The sequence below is a fragment of the Tauraco erythrolophus genome, chromosome 13, assembly GCF_009769465.1.
Source record: "Tauraco erythrolophus isolate bTauEry1 chromosome 13, bTauEry1.pri, whole genome shotgun sequence".
NCBI classification, from domain to species: Eukaryota; Metazoa; Chordata; class Aves; order Musophagiformes; family Musophagidae; genus Tauraco; species Tauraco erythrolophus.
In genome coordinates, this window is record NC_141477.1 from 8,026,041 (window position 1) to 8,043,045 (window position 17,005).

The 17,005-nt window shown below is 41.3% G+C and overlaps 1 protein-coding gene and 1 non-coding gene across 2 annotated transcripts; both read left to right on the plus strand.

The window, feature by feature from the left end:
• Positions 1 to 1,127: 1,127 nt before the first annotated feature.
• Positions 1,128 to 16,777, plus strand: RBMX (RNA binding motif protein X-linked). Its single transcript, XM_086619386.1, has 11 exons — positions 1,128 to 1,202; positions 2,590 to 2,716; positions 2,914 to 3,020; positions 8,492 to 8,663; positions 9,753 to 9,869; positions 10,221 to 10,335; positions 10,449 to 10,574; positions 10,652 to 10,755; positions 11,257 to 12,494; positions 13,393 to 13,481; positions 15,783 to 16,777. The coding sequence occupies exons 2-9, from the start codon at positions 2,608 to 2,610 to the stop codon at positions 11,562 to 11,564; spliced, it is 1,158 nt and encodes a 385-aa protein (XP_086475512.1). The 5' UTR covers positions 1,128 to 1,202; positions 2,590 to 2,607; the 3' UTR covers positions 11,565 to 12,494; positions 13,393 to 13,481; positions 15,783 to 16,777.
• On the plus strand, positions 2,771 to 2,843 carry LOC147527910 (small nucleolar RNA SNORD61). Its single transcript, XR_015222527.1, has one exon. It is a non-coding gene; the product is annotated as a small nucleolar RNA SNORD61 (small nucleolar RNA).
• Positions 16,778 to 17,005: the final 228 nt, after the last annotated feature.

Here is a 17,005-nt window from a genome sequence, read left to right on the forward strand (position 1 = left end):
TCAGCATGGGAACCAGGTATATTAAATAATTTACCTGAGATACATCTTGGCACTGTTCCGTCACAGCACAAGGATGACTCAGGAGCTATACAGCATCCTAAAACTTTCAAGAAACCTGCAATTCCTTAGCTTTTGCGTCTTGTAGAAATCAATGCTAAGGGTCCTTCTTCAAGGAGTAGGAATGTGTGTTACAGGTCCTGGATACCACTTTTAGGTGACCATGTTCACTATGCTTCTGGAATTTGTATACAAGTTAACAAATAGAGGCAGTGGGACTTGCAAAATAGCTACCTTGTTTTAACAACCACGAAGAACACATGATCAGACAACTTCCCTTTTATCACTTAAGAAGGTAACAGAAATATCCATTTTTGGTTTTGAATTAAAAGACAGGTAATTAGATGAGGTGAGTCCAAGAAAATAGGCCTTGTTGACTGATTAATACAAGTTCAGATAATCTACAAATCCAAACTATGAAAATTTAGCCAATTTTGTACGTACAGACTTCCTGCTAACTTTTCAGCTGTGTGGTTTAGTCAGCAAAACAAAATACCTGCATCGAACCTCAGACGCAATTTAAAAATTGAGTTGAACCAACCCAAAACGGTGTTACCAACAACACGTTTCATTTTACACTACCGTTATTTCAGTGTAAGACTCTGAGGAAGGGGTATTGACACGCACGTGTATTAATTACATCAACTAAAACCGCCTCGAGGCCGTTTTCGCTGACCGGAGCTGACCTCTGTTAACAGACGCTTTCCCAAAGCTAAACGGACGCCGGTGCGAGAGATTTTGCTTCCAAGTAGCGAAGCAGCCGCTCTTCGGGGCGTTCCGCGCGGAAGCGGGGTGAGGAGCTGCCGCAGGAGCCGGCGGACAAACAGCGGCCCGCCGCCGCGGCAGCCCGCCTTTCCCAGCCGGGAGGATAACGGCGCGCTGCCCGGTCGGGGCTCACGCCCCGTCTGCAGGCAGGACGCGGTGCCCCAGACTCCGCAGCGCTCCGGCGGGCCTCCCGCAGCGGCGGGAGGGCGGAGCCGCCTCACGGCGGGGGCTCCGCCCCGGGGGACCCCGGCCTCCCCCTGCCGGGCCCGCCGCCGCTTGCATCCGGGGCCCCGGCCGGCTCGTGACGTCAGCGCCTTTATAAAGGCCTGCAGCGCCTTTGTTCGTCCTCATTGCGCAGTTGCAGGTCGGCGCGAGCGGAGGTGAGCGCGGCCAGGCGAGCTGGGCAGGCCCGGGGGCGCTGGGGAGCGGGACCGCGAGGCCCTGCGGGTTGGGAGCGGTGCGTGAAGGCGGCGGAGCGGCGGCAGGCCCGGCCCGGCCCGTGCGTGAGGGAGCTGTGTTCTGCGCGGCTGCGGGCCCGAGGCGCGGCGGAGCCAGGCCTGCCTCCCCGTATGCCTGGCGCTATGTCGGTGTAGGGACCAGTGTGGCTGTGGGGAGCCGGGGGGGGGTCCCACCCGTGTGGGGCGCGGTGGCCGCCATTTTAGGTGTGGGGGCTTCTGCTCGGGGTCCCGCCGCGTGGAACCCACCATCCCGGAGGAGGACGAAGGGAGGGCGGTAGCGGCTGCGCCTGGAGGGCCGGGCGGATAGTTCAAAATGCGGTTTAGCTGCGCGGTCGGGTTAGCGCCGAGGCGGTCGTTGGGCGCCGGGAGGGAGAAGAGTCTTTGCCAACCGTGGCCGCCATTTTGTGGAGGTGCTTGGAGACGGCGGAGGGTCCGACGCGCCCCCCCTCGCTCCCCCCGGTCTCCCCCTTCTCTGGCCCGGCCCCCGCCGGCCTCCCGCCGCCCCGGGGGCCGCTTTGTCCTCGCTCTCCGCGTGTGCCGAGGGAGCGGCGCGGGTCCTCCGTGCGCGCTGCCGTGGGCTTGCCCGCCGCGGGGCTGGAGGCGTGCGGGTAACGTTTGTCCGCAGGCGCCAGGCGTTGCGCCAGGCACTTGGAGGTTTTGCTTTGTCTTTGTCTGATTGTTTGCCGCTTTTTTTTTTCCTCCTTTGTCCTCCCCCCTTGCCTTAGCCGTGGCCTCGCTGTGTAAACTACAGTGATAGTCTGGAATCTGTTCAGGCTGACGCGTTGTATAGGCCAGGACTTTAGCGTGGTGTCTGTGTACTTCAAATAATTTTAAGAATGAGCTTATTTTAGAATACGGGCCCAAGCTGACTATCAAGCTAGTATTTTGGTATTATTTTGATATATTAAGTAAATTTCTTGAAACATCTATGGCAGGATTTAGAGGGGGAGTTCTAGGATTACCATAGAGGACAAAAAGGCCACAACCAAGAAAGACTTTTCACACTCAGCAATGCTACTTGATCATTAAGAGAGTTCTCATCAGTGCTTTCTTGCACTTTTCAAAGTTAACTTAATCTCTTTGAAATAGACTATGTAATTTGAAGAAGTAATTGAAGGCAGTACTATTTCTAGTTGCTGTAGTCTAAAAAATATTTTTTTAATGTCTGTTATACCTCTTAACTGGCATTATACTCAAGAAAACTTGCTTGTTCTTTTAAGGAGGGAAGTCACTGATATTCCATGAGATGGTATGGAAGTCTCTATTGCAGTCTGATGTGTTGTCACTAACATCCTTATGCTTTTAATAGGTCATTTGTGGAATCAAAATGGTTGAAGCAGATCGTCCTGGGAAACTGTTCATTGGAGGCCTGAACACGGAAACTAACGAAAAAGCCCTTGAGGCTGTATTTGGCAAATATGGACGCATTGTGGAAGGTAAAAAGAAAAACCTTCTTTTAAAGATACTAAAAAATAAAAAGTAAAAACATAGCTGTGATGACTTCTTTGGCATTGATCATCTGAAATGATGGTGCTTTCATGTCCTCTAAGAAGTTCTGAGCTTAAAAGGTTAAATAAAGGTTAAGTATTACTGCTTCATTACAGGAAAGGGTAATATGTCTTTATTTCTGCAGTCCTTTTGATGAAGGATCGTGAAACCAACAAGTCCAGAGGATTTGCGTTTGTCACGTTTGAGAGTCCAGCAGATGCAAAAGATGCTGCCAGAGATATGAATGGAAAGGTAGGAAATAAGACCAATTATATGTCACTGCTGTTACTGATGAGCAACATTGATCTTTGGGGTAAATTAACTAGTAATAAATGTTGGAAAGACAATGGATTAGAAGATTCTGGAGACAAGTCATAACTTCAGATTTGGCAGAATGTCTCTGTGTCCATGAAGCTGAAATCACTTTTTCCTGATGCTGGATTTGACAGTAGAAAGTCTGGCTCTCAGTTATCTTTTTTTTTTTTAATTGGCGATGGAGGGCATTCTAGTAGTCAGCTCTTTGTTCTTGCATATCTTCCATAATGTTTATCTTTTATTGTGTTTGAATGCAGCACTGTGTAAATCACACTTTAGGGAAGTGACTTACCTGGAAAATACAAATGTTTCCCTTAATATGGGTTTAATGTGACTTCCCTACTGTGCTGGAGTGTTGATGCTCTGTCTGGTAATCTGTAGATATCCTCATATGTTTGTGAGTTACATGCCAAGCAGATTGATGATGCATCAGGAGTGTCTTGCCAGTTAATGTGAAATAGCTTTGCAGTTAGCCAGGAAGTGAATTTGCTTGTTTATACCCTACAATGCAACAATCTGGAAGGAAGTAAAAATTGAATGCATATGTAATGTCTTTGAAAAGAAGTTGAGAATTTGGAGCAAAAGTTCTCAGATAAGCACCAGGATAGTTTGTCAAAAGATTATAGGCTATTGTGATCTGTGTTTCAGCATGTATTTGTAAAGCTAAATGCAGGCTTGCAACTTAATGGTCAACAGCTACTTATCTTCCTAGAGGTGCTGTTTCTTAAGGCAGTGAAAGCTGTCTTCTCCGTTAACTTCAGTTTCAGACTCTGATCTTTCGTGTGTAATCTGAATGGTTGTGTTAAGGTCACAGTGCATTGGCCTTTTTCTAAGCAGTATCTCTGAGATGCCATTCATGTAAGGTGAAGAAGCCTCTACTGATTGTGATTAACTAATCACTTGGGATTTTAATAGCCGTTTGTCTTGACAGTATGAGATGTTGAAGTGAAAGAAAAATGTCAGTCATTACAGTCAGTAAGTAAAGCGTGATGAATATTTGCCCTTCGGGAATAAGAAAATGAGCTTGCTGTAGTGTTCACAGTGAACGCAAATAGTAAAACTTCCTCGTTTTGTGTTTTAGCAGACTTTCTGCTGTGTGTACTTAGTCTCTGGGTGCTTCAGGACAACCTCATGGTGATTAGTGTTACTTTCTTTGGAGACTTGCTTCCTTTTCAAACGAGTTAGTAGTTTTTGTCAAGGCAGAGAGTGACAGGTTGGATAACCTCTGTTCTGTACCAGCCTAAACATCCTTAAAAGGTGCTCCTTTTATTGAATTTTTCTCCATTGTGTAGTTTGCTACGGTTCTGAAGACTTGCTCACTGCAGTTCTTAAACACTGATTTTCTCTGAAGTAGTCAGTACACTGAACCCTTGCCTAAGGTAACTTCAAGCACTGACAACTAATTACCAGACCGAAAGGAGTTCAGTCACTGATCCTAAGTGTTTGTGGAGTGCAACTTTTAAATGAAAATTCTCTGAAAATAAACAACTGTTCTAAATCTTGAATGTTGTGGCATGTGTTTGGTCACATTGGAAATGTTAAATAAAGTAATGCTTAAAGTAGCAAAATGAGACGGAGTGTTTGTGGCTGAGGTAATGTCTACGTGTTCTGGAATGCACCATCTGCATTACTGTCAAGAAATGCTGGAAAGTACTGCCTTGTGGATCATCATTCTCATAGTTCATCTTCAACATTACAAGTTTAAAAATGCCTTCATCTGCTTCAAAATTTGAACAGCAAATAGCGTATGAAAACAACATCCTTACTCAGCATTTGGCCTAGAATGACCTTTTTAACATAAACCTTTAGATGCTTCTGTAGTTCCAGTCCTGTACTTGTGTAGCTTGGTTCGACTGTGGATATGAGAAATGAAGATGTTCGTGAGATAGTCGCTTGTCCTCATCCTCAGAAAGCGTTCTGGACGATAAGTACTGCTTATACCTCAAAAAGAATCTGCATTCTAGATCTGAGGAGCGATGTTTGAGGCGTGCTCTGTGGGAAGAGATTGTTGTAATAAATCAGAACTTGGAGTTTTTCTGTCCCTTTGGAAATGATGGATTGGAGTGTTCATGAGAATTACAGGCACTTAAAAAGAAGCAGCAGAAGCACTGTGCAGACCATAGTTCAAGCAGTCTGTAAGGAGTTAGTTGACCTGGCTAGCCATGGGGAAGAGTTCTGCATCGCCAGCGTGTTGCTTATTCTGTCATTCCAAAGAAGTTTGAAGTTGCAGCCAGTAGAAGAGGCTGACTTAGATTCTGCAAGAATAAATTTAGGTTTAGTTTTTTGCTTTGCAAATTATCAGGAAAAACATATATCCAATGTCTTGGTCCTTTCTGAGTGAGGGGAAGGAAGGGTTAATTATATTTCATTCTAAAATGGGACAAGCGTAGACTAGTCTAAGCTTGCTTGTTGAAGATTAATTTCAGTCCTGCAGAAGGAGGTCAGGACATAATGGTTTTGAAGCAGGGGTGGAGATTTTCCACTTAAATTACTTTCTTTGCAGAATTGGATCAATGTTAGCATGTCTGAGCAGCACTGGAGAAATTTTAGAAGTACTTTATCGTAGCAAATTATTAGCCACTTTTAAGAAGAACCTTAATTGCGTGGTAGTCAAGTCCACATCCTGATGTCATAAAATACACGTGCTGATACGGACACAAGTGTGAATACCCTCAGTTTGTGTTGGCCATTCTGTGCAGTAGGCTATTCTCACGATCTTTTGGTTTTAAGCCTTGAAGACAAAATGGATAATTAAAGAGAGAATATGACCTTAGAGGAAATGTCTGGGACAAGCCAAAGATGTAATTCCAGTGTAGACCTGCCAAGCCAGCTGGGCTGCGTTAAGAGGTTGGAAGCAAATACTACGGTCCAAACAACAGTCTAAACTGTACTCAGCACTACAGAAGGTTGTCTTCCTCTAATCAACAGAAAGTGTTCTCAGTTCTTTTGCTGAAGAAGCAATGAAATACACAGAAGCTCAGCCTGATAAGAAACGATCTTCAGTTCTTGAATATTTGGTGAAAGGAAGCCCACTTGATGTGCCAACAAGGAACGTGCAGAAATGGTGGAGTCACTGCAGCATCAGCAGTAAAATGATCCATTGGAGAGGAAAGCTGTATGTGGTGTTAGGTTGCAGTTTCATGCAAGTTTCTGTTAGAGTTTTTGTGGAGTACTTGATTTCTGCCCCACTCCCAAAACTTTCCAAATTTCGTTCATCTTTTCTATTGGAACGTGGAACAATTTGCAGGACAGTTCTCTAATTTTGTTTGGTCAAAATTCTCTGGCTCACTGTACAAAGCTGCTGTATAGGTTGTTCATTCCACGCATAGGAGTTATGATTGCCAATTTATTATTATCCTTAAATAACTCGTATCTTAAATGACTTTCCTGCTTCTTAGCACCAAGGTGACTCCACTTCGTGGGGCCCATATCATACCAAAAATGCTACTGTAACGCTCTGAATCAAGGTTATAAACACCAACTGAGTGTTCATGTTGACAACTGGTGCTTTGGGCTCATTGAAAAAAATACTCCTTATTCTGAGATGGCTTGTGTGAATTTTATCTGTCCAGTGAGATGATACCTTTCTTCTTTGGCCTAAGAACCTGTAAAATGAAGTTGTCCCCCCTGCTTTAAAATAGAACAAACTTTGACAAATATCTTTTGGTTAACAAAAAAAAAGAATCTTCTTGGACCTAACAAAAGGTCTTATTGGACCGTAAGCATAGCGTTTTAAGACTGCTCGCATAAAGCAGTTTCAAAAGAAACCTGTCTTTTGCCTAGGTAAGATGTGTAAGTGCATGGCAGAAGGAAATAGGAGGAAAAATTATAAGGAAAACTACCTCCTACATAAAAAGGAAAGAACTTGGACCTAGCATGCAGGTTTTCAGAACCCATGCTAGGAGAAGGGGATGGTGTTTGGTTTCCAAACTTAAAATGAGCTGTCAGGAATCTGCCATGAAATTGAGGACAGCAGTGGTCATGATGGCAAAGCAAGCCCGCTGTTCCTGTTTCGAGAAGGGTGACTGAGACAGATGAATGACTATAGCAAAATAGTGTGATACAAACTGAAAAGTTCCAGTGATTAGAGGTACTAATGCTCACAGCTGGAATGCTTCAGCTTTTCATGCCAAAAGATTTTTTGAGGAACCTCCCATAAGTAAAATATTTTTATTAAGTTAAAGCCAAGACCAATATGGTTTTGCTACTGTTTCTTAATTTTTTTCCTCACAGTGGATCAAGTTGGGCCTGTGGATATGCACATAGGTTTTTCAAACAATAGCTACGACCACATGTGGTGGCAGAATACATGAGCTACTAAAGTGGACAATTTCAGAGCGTGCTAAATTTCAGTGGAGAACAAAAAAGATTCAGTATCTCAGTAAAAAACTATCACCATTTCAGAGTCAGCCATTACTAGAAGTCATGTTCATCTATTGCAGCAAAGAAATGCAATAAACAACACTTCCTGCCGGTGCAATTCATTAACTGTCATAGAGTTAAATATTTAACTGCTAAAAAAGGCAAATAAACTCACGTTTGCCAGGGTAGATGCTCAGTAACCTAACTTCAGTAGAGCTTGTGATCTCAGCTCTGCTAGAATTACCAGATGTGTTGTGTCTGAAAAGACTATAGAAATTTGATTAATTCGGTTGAGTTACTCAGTATGTCTTACCACCTGCTTGTGTTTGAGGTATAATAGTTGGCTGCAGCGTTCCTGTTACTGCAGGTCTATATTCCAGAAAGAGCTTCCACTTTTTTCCCCACAAAAAAACTCCACACCACAAAGCACCTCCACTCTGGAAAAGGAAGTAATAGAGTAAATTGTGACAGTCACCTTTTTGAAAACCCAGCTTGAATCAGTAGAAAAGAGGGGTGAATTATCATGCTCGATCTGCTTTGTAGATGCTGAAATTACTTCTAAACACGTCAGTGATCACCGTTGTATCAGGACATCAAGAACATGTACTAAACGGCCTCCCCATTGCCAGAAACCCCAACTGAAGCTAAGATACCTTCAGCTTAATCCTGTAACTCCTGGTGCAGTCCTAGTTTGGTACAAAAGTCTGTGGCAATTAAAAGTAAATGGGAGATCATAAGTCATGTTTCGTTTACAGAATAAATGACATGGGGCTGCCGTAATCATTGGACACTTGTGTTTTCGCTGAAAGTCCTTTCTGATGCTGCTCTGTATTTTGTTTTTTTCATCAATACCACAAGAATGAAGTACTGTAGAAATTAGGCCCAACATGCTGCTGAGTACATGGGGACTAGTACTGAAGACTGAAATGAGTTCTAGAGTTGCTCTAACTTTATAAGATGGAAGCCCTATAATAGTGAAGCAAGAGGGGCTTAATTTAAGAAATACAAACATGACTGAGCCGTAAGTAAAGCAGCTTCTTCTTTAGTCATTAGATGGGAAAGCAATTAAAGTGGAACAAGCAACCAAGCCATCCTTTGAAAGTGGTGGTAGGCGTGGGCCGCCACCCCCTCCACGAAGCAGAGGTCCTCCCAGGGGCCTTAGAGGTGGAAGAGGCGGAAGTGGCGCGAGAGGACCACCTTCAAGAGGGAGTCACTTGGGTATGTATTTACCTCTCTCATTATATACTTGGACAACATACAAGACAATCCCATTGGAAGATGGCAGTAATCCTACTGGAAAAAAAAAGTCAAAACAGCTGAATAGTGCACTCCTTGATCTTTATTAAAATGATGAAATGTGATCTCGGCAGTTTAGTCAAATTTTTGATTAGGCAAGTACACCTTAAGAAAAAGCTTTCAAATATGAAGATTCCCTTCTACAACTAACACTCCACTTGACTTTTGGCTATGAAAGAAAAGCAAAACTCCTGCCCTGCACGTGAGAAAGGAAGCTTTCTGGTATTCAAGTTGAAAAAGTGATTCTCTTCCACCAGGGAAAGGGAAGTGAAGTACCTTTCATTCTTACTATCAAGAGGTCTAAACTTATTAAATTCTAGGACTGATCATTCCAGATCATAGTGGGAGTTATGGAAGCTAAGCCTTGTTTGTTGTTATAAAATAGTAATGTGTTGAGTTGAAGCTTTCTGAAGTGGAAGGATAGTACATTACTTGATACTGGATATTCTTTTATTTAAGATGTAGCTACTTATTCAGAGACTTCTCAGTATCAAAACAAAACTGTCGCTTAAAAAGCAAGCAGCACCTGAGCAGTAAAAGCTATAATGCAGAAAAAAAACTGTGGAATAGTGAAAACTACTGTCTTGAAGAGTGTGTAGTAAGTTCTACAGACTCTGTAGCACCTTTGTTCCCTCTCTGCAGGATCTTCTCTAGTACATCTTCCCAGGTGGCTCTTGTCTTCTGAGAACAGTAACTTGTTCAGCATTAAAGCTGTGACTGATTACAGATATCAGCTGTCTTTCTCCCTTGTGTCACACCTTGTGGCTTTTGGATAAGTTCTAGAAGACAGTTCTTGACAGGAGTTTAGGCTATGTTAACTTGGTGGGCTCTCAGTTCTGCCAGAACCATCTAGTAGTGGCCAAAACACAAGGCTTTGAGGTCTAATGTTAGAGGTTTGCTGTTGATCATATAGTGGTAATAACAGTGCCTAGGTTATTGTAGTTTAGGCTTTAGGGGCATACAGGTGAATATCACAGAAGTAACAAGTTGGTTCATGGCTTATCCTTCTAGGATCTTCTCGAGGGCCACTTCCCATGAAGAGAGGTCCACCTCCACGAAGTGGAGGCCCTCCACCTAAAAGATCTGCACCTTCAGGACCAGTGCGTAGCAGTAGCATGGGAGGAAGAGGTAAGGACTTGGTGCATTATTTTGTTGCTTAGGCAGTGGTCCCACCTTAGTCTTTCTTCAGGAACTGTTGCAAATCATTGATTCTAACTCAAATCTGCATCTATCAGTTCTTTTCATACCAATATTACTCTGTGGCTATTTGGAACAATTTGGTATGATCTGATGAGCGTGTTCCTTCTAGTGCCACTTTAAAACTGTACAAGCAGAAATGTAAAGTGTTATAAATGTAGGCTCTACAGAGATACATTTAGATTGCTATAAACAGTCTGCTAATACTTAACTTGCCTTGAGGAGTCTTCTATGTGGCTAAATGCTAATTAAGTTTAAAAATGTCAACCGTTTACTCTTAAGCTCCTGTGTCACGTGGAAGAGACAGCTACGGTGGTCCTCCACGCAGAGAACCAATGCCATCACGAAGAGATGTCTACATGTCTCCAAGAGATGATGGCTATAGCACTAAAGATGGGTAAATTCTTTTACTATTATTTCGGCAGTGTTTTGTTGTTCAGAGAGGGATTCTGGTCTCTGTTCTTTTGAGGTGTGACACATAGCTAACACCTCAATTCTTGTTCTTTGTAGTTATTCAAGCAGAGATTATCCCAGTTCCAGAGATACACGGGACTACGCACCACCTCCACGAGACTATGCATATCGCGATTATGGTCATTCCAGTTCACGTGACGAGTACCCCTCTAGGGGATATAGGTACCTACTGTTGGATTTTTCTCCCTGCTGTTTTATTCTTGCTGCAATCCCACTGATTTTATACTAAGTCTTAGTAGTCTTTCCTCCTATAGTGATCGTGATGGATACGGTGGTGGACGCGACAGAGACTACTCAGATCATCCGAGTGGAGGCTCCTACAGAGATTCATACGAGAGTTATGGTAAGAACCCATTTTGAGTATCATGTAGTAATTTGTACACGTCATAAAACCTGACTTTTACTAGCTTGCTCATGTTTTAGAGGGAAGTGGCACGTTTTTTTCCCCCCTTACAGTGAAAGTGCAGTTGTTGGTTGTCATTTGATCATCTTGTTAAATAAGCTATAAGCTAAAGAAGCAAAGTCTACAGTTCAGAATTGCAACTATCTCTGGAAAATATGGCTGAGTTTCTTCTCTAAAATAACCAGCTGTTTTGGAATACCCCGTTAAGAGCCTGCCTGAATAAACACCGTCTTCATTCCTTCAGAGTCTTTAGATCCACTCACTGCCTGATATGCAATCCCCACTTTAAATGCCGTTAACGTGGCAGATTATGTTAAGAACATCTCAATACATACAAAAGAGTAGCAGTAAGCATTTAATACAGCAATTCTGTAAATTCAGATTGACATTGTTATATATAACTTATGGTGTTGCCATATTACCTGACCATTGACCCTGCAGGTAACTCACGTAGTGCTCCACCTGCACGAGGGCCCCCGCCATCTTATGGTGGAAGCAGTCGGTATGATGATTACGGCAGCACACGAGATGGATATGGAAGCCGAGAAAGTTATTCAAGCAGCAGAAGTGATGTCTACTCAAGTGGCCGTGATCGTGTTGGAAGACAAGACAGGGGTCTTCCCCCATCCATGGAAAGGGGCTATCCACCTCCTCGTGATTCTTACAGTAGTTCAAGCCGCGGAGCACCCAGAGGTGGTGGCCGTGGTGGAAGCAGATCCGATAGAGGTGGAGGCAGAAGCAGATACTAAAAACACTCTTAAACTTTTGGACCAAGACACATTACTTCTCAAAAAAAAAAAAAAAGAAAAGTGGAAGTTGTTCTATCTTTACTACCAGAGGACTACTAAAAGGAAAAGTTGTTTTTACCTTTTTTTATTGTTGCCTGTTAAGTTTTCCCCTCCATGACTTTCATGCTTTTGTGAGGAAAAGTTAAACCAATGTTTAATTTCATTTCAAAATTGTTAACATTTCTTTCAAAAAGCAGATGTTAAATGTATAAAACTTGAGCTGTGTACTAGTGTTGTAATTTTCAAAGTAAAGTTTCCCTGAAATGCCACACTTCCATCTGATTTTCCTCATGAATGGAACAAGCAGTTCTTAAGATCTTCCACACAACATCCAGCCATCTAACATGGAGATGGATTGTTCTACATGCTCAGCATCTCATAAAGTATTGCTTGTGATTTGGAGGGTGGTGGGGATATTCCACACAAAGTTCAGTTTTGCCTAGAATTGGAAGTCACGGTGTTCTCAGTACAAAATGCCTTCAGATCCTTGTGTAAAGAAAAATAGAGGATATCATTCACTTAATCCGAAAAAGCAAGTGGATAATACTATTTTCTGCCTTCCTAACGTTTCATGGGGAGTTTGAAAAGATTTCCCCTCCAAATAAGTCATGTACATGTAAGTCAGCTACAGAATACTGTAAAAATAAAAAATTGACCAATTCCATCAAAGAAGCTGCAAAGCGATGCTTACTCATACTGTTTCAAATTTTTGCAACTCTGTAGTGTTTCACTTTTAAAGGAACATCTTTGATTCCAAAGGAGAAAATAAGATAAGCAAAGAAGTCTTTCTCTCCAACTTCTCAAAGGCTTATGGCTTCATAAAAACAAGTGAATCTTTCAGCATTCCACAGCTGATTTAAAGCATCAAATGCCTGTGAAACAGCAAAGATGGTAAGCAAAGCAAACTAGTTTTTCAGTCTAAGTCAAAATTGAAACAAGTTATCTTCCTCTAGTACAGTAAGACAAGCTGCACGTTATGGCAATGGAAGTGCTGTCTAGATTTAAAAAAAAGAAAAGAAATACTTCAATACATTAGAAGTTCTCCAAATTCAACATTTCTTCTTGGATAAAAGCATTTATGGCACCAATTTTGAAACAAAAGATGTAATGCAGCTCACTGTAGACAGAATATTGCTGTGTAGGGTTGGGAGGGGGTATTACGTGCCCAGTATCTTTCAGTGAAGATGCTTAACGAGGCTGCATATACTATATTAAACAAAATCAAAGCCTTAGGAAATCAGGAATTGGTTTAGATTGACAAATACCAGCTCGGCTATTGGGAGTTTGAAGCAAGCCATTGCAAACTTGACGTTTAGTTGGATGCCTCACTCTGTTTAGTCTGACACTGCGTTACAGGGATATCTGGTACATGTGGCAGAACCTGTGGCAAGTTGCTATGACTCGGGTAAAGCCATGAAGTTCAAAAGATGCTCTTGAATGTAGTAGACATGAAGACCTCCAACTAAAAAAAAAAAGCACAAACGTAAAAGCTTTGTACTACTGTTTAGTCCTCAGTAGATTTTGTCTTTCAACTTATGGATTTAGCATGGCAGTGCACCATTGAAAAGGAATGAGAATCCATAAGCCATGCAACCTGTCACTAAGCCATTCCAGTCCATTCCAATCCAGTGAATCCGCCACCACTTAGAAGAGAAGTAGTAAAACTTGGAACAGAATAATCTGCAAACCCAAGCTTGTGACTTTTTCAAAATGGGGGGAAGCACTATAGGTTGACTCACGCTGTAAAAATGTACTTTTCTCAATTTCTTGTATCTTCTCTTGATTGCAGGGTGATAACTTCTAGAAGATACCACTGAAGTAATGCTCGTTCATCTGTGTGGATGGCAGATATGAGTGGTGCCTGTACCAATACATAAGGTAAGTATTATACAAGTGTAATAGCTAGGAGGAAGTTTTCTGGGGGTTCTGTTCATAGATTTGGATGGACATTCTTGGTGGCTAAACAATACTCCAACTTCCTGTTTGAATTTTGGAGGAGGTGTAAATAGGCTATTTAAGCCTACTAAGGAGTGACAGAGATTTCTTATCTGCAGAAATGGGTCCAATTTGGGTATGGCCAAACATAAAATACTACAAATGCACTTCAGATCATGCTGTAGAGAGTACTTAGTCTAGGAATCTTCATAAGACCAACCATAAAAGTCTGAATTGGAATAATAAACATCAATACAGACACTTAATCAGTCTTGTTAAATGTGCGGAACGTGCAATTTAATTACTATCTTGAGTATAATCTTTGACAAGGAAGTGATCTCTGCAGAGGCCCGTGGATTAAATTGCAGACTTCCAGGTGTCTCCAGAATGGTTTAAAACTTTTTAGGTCACCTGTGTTTCATGACTTCGAAGCCTACTCTATTAAAGTTATTTTTCAAGTAGATGTAGGAGCAACTGACTTAAGACTTTATGTGGAAGCGTGACTGTCTCTGCTTCTCTGATAGCTCACCGGGGGAAAAGAAAGTGGTAGCAGTTGTCATGCTAGTACAGCTCTTCAGAAAACTTTTCTACTAAACAATTATTAAAAAAAAAAAGGAAATAACTTCTAACATGAACTTTGAAATGGTGAAAAAAAAAAGGGGTAGGTGATACAGTGTTGTCCATCTGACACATGGTCACTGATTTCAGGGAAGTTCTATTTTGTGTGAAGGATGGGTGGGTTCTGTTGCATACCGCGTGATGTTTGTCATCTCAGTTGGCTTACAGTTTATTCTTTAGAGTCTCAGCAACAGCAATTAAATGTCTGCAATGCTTTTGTCAGAATATGCTTGTAGTATTTTGCAAACACTTCCAATAAATTGCTACTGTTGCCTTGGTAACTAAAAATATGCTTTTATTTCACAGTACTGGATTGTATTTCAAATCTAATACAAAACCGTCATGGGTATTTTCTGTTCTGAGTCAAAGGAAGCATATAATTAGGTAAAATAAAAGCTGCTACCTGACCAACTTTTTATTTTTCTGTGACTTGATAAAATTTAACCAACAAAAAAAGTGTTACTTTCTTCACGTTTCTTACCTTCACGTTTCTCTTAAGCATGACTGTTGAAATATTTAAATCACAAATCCTACTGGAAAGGACACCATTTGAACTGTCGATGTCTTTTTAAAGATTAAAAAAACCTAACTTTTCTCATTCAAAAATCGCCGATGTCAGTAGTATGGCACAAAAGTGGATTAGGGAAATATGTCTAAAAGTAAGGTCTTATTCCTTGCTCCCCCACCAACCTGAAAAAATGAGCAGGAGTCAATTTTTAAATTTACAGTTTGAGGCTGATCCGGGTCATCAATCCTCTAATAAAGAGATGGGATGCTGTAATATGCAGCAACTTTAAAAGGTTTTGCCAAATCATCGTATATGTTGTGTCAGAATGTTTTCAGTGTTTTTATATGAATGCGCCATGTTAGCTTCAATCCTCTGTATTAGCTGGGAAGCTGAAGGTTAATTACTCTTGGCAAGTGGAAGAGCATCTCTCTTGGCAAAATTGTTCTTTTCTCAATTCACTAGATGTGTTTTGCCACTTACTGGTGGTGGTGGGCCATGTTGTAATTAATAAATGTATTAAAATGCCTGCTTTCTCAGCCTACTCTGCTGCTTAGAAACATTTCTAAATTCTTAAGCAGTTATGGTGACAATGTTAATTTAGGGAGCAGTAAATAGAACTTAAGCGACTACATGGCAGGCTTGGTAATGCTAACTTTGTGAAAAATAAGGAAGTAATTGTACTAATTCAGCAAGCTGTTCACCTTTTCTTGATCACAAGTTTTATTTAATTTGTAGCACATCATTACTTACAGATTAGTAGTATTGTGTATGCCAGTCTGTGACAGGACTCCTGAGTATCATGCTGAGATGGTCAGGAGCCGGTGGGATTTTGTGGTAGGCAAGAGTTTGGAGAGGGATAAGCACAGGAATGGTGGAGGCTTTACTTAGTACTTGCTCTGGAGATGGTATTGAACAAGAAGTGTGCATAAATACAAGTAGTCCTCAGATCATTTTAATTATTGGAGTTGGCTGTTGATGTGTTTTCATACTGGTGGACAAATTGAATCTCATCCAAATGTATACATTGTATATGTAAAACCAATCAACTCCAAAATGATTTAGCTTTCTTGTCTGCTTCTGTTTCTGAGCATGTACTAACTTGCATTTCCCTTTTTCAGTTGTGGTGACTAGAAGAAGGCAGTGCAGCAGTGGATATGTGTTGGAAAATCGAAGGATAACAAAACGCAACTGATAAAGCTTGGCTTTTGAGTGTGGTGTGTTACCCAGTATTTGTTTTAGAGGGTTATGTTATCATTCAGGAATTGCCTTTGAAAGTAGCACTACTGATCTCTTGGACATAAAACAATCATCAGGTGGAAGTTGGCTGCTGTCTGCCGTAGCTAGCATCTTCCAAGAGTCAAGAGCGAGCCTGGTTTTTAGTCGGTGTACATGCATCAGAAGATTCTGCAGCAGAAAAATACTCCGGGGTTGCCCTTTACATAGGATGTTTTCCATTTTTGCTGGAAAAAAAGAGCAAGTTATATAAAAGTGAGTTAAAAATTCTTCACCAAGAAACTATGGAAAGTTTTACTGTATTCTTACATAAACAGTTTTATTGTCCAAGCCTTCTGGGCGAGAGGAAGGAAGTGTTGATGTACTGAGACGATATTAGTGATGAATCCCCAGAATAATGAGTGTTCTTGTATGTACCAGCTTCTTGCAAAACTCCAGACAGTGCTGCATCTCTTGTAACAAGATGCTTTCTTCAAAACTTTGCCTTGGTTTTGATGCATTTTTATCTTAAGTACATGTTGATGTGCCAATGTATGAGAGAGGAATCCTCAGGCACCAGTATTTCATGCAGAAAATTAACTTCAGATTGAGTGAAGTATTTCAGCAGTCGTGGCTAATAAACTTTACATTGACTTCTGTGTTAGACATAAACTGATCTCATTTGAACAATACTGAGTTTATAATGAGTAGCTAAAGAAGAAAAAGCATGTGTACTTTGCCTAGGGATTTAAAACTACCTTTGGGATTTGGGATAAGAATATCACTTTAAACTTCAGCTATGGACTGCAGATTCTAGGAGTAAGTCTGCCTGTATGTAGCAGATGGATAGAATTGCAGTATTTCCCAGGGCTAATAAATTTACTGCTAACAAAAGCATTATGGGTTTTGTTTGTGGTGTTTTGGTTTTTTTTTAAATAAAATAACTTGTTACTTGGCAACACTTGCATGGTAGAAAAGATTGCTAGTGTTACATATTGATGGAAGTTTATTGTTACAAAATGGTCTCAGTGCATCTTCTGCAAGAAAGAATAATCATGCTGTAATATTAAGAGACTTTTTTCAGCAGTAGCTGTTCAGGCTAAAACAGATCATCCTAACTAAAATCTAA

What these genes read in the sequence shown, in the direction of transcription:
- RBMX (XM_086619386.1), top strand. Translation starts at nt 2,608, where the DNA reads ATGGTTGAAGCAGATCGTCCTGGGAAACTGTTCATTGGAGGCCTGAAC. An exon ending in CAGTAGCATGGGAGGAAGAG is followed by an intron (nt 9,870 to 10,220) that starts GTAAGGACTTGG and finishes TTTACTCTTAAG; the next exon opens with CTCCTGTGTCACGTGGAAGA. An exon ending in TACCCCTCTAGGGGATATAG is followed by an intron (nt 10,575 to 10,651) that starts GTACCTACTGTT and finishes AAGTCTTAGTAG; the next exon opens with TCTTTCCTCCTATAGTGATC.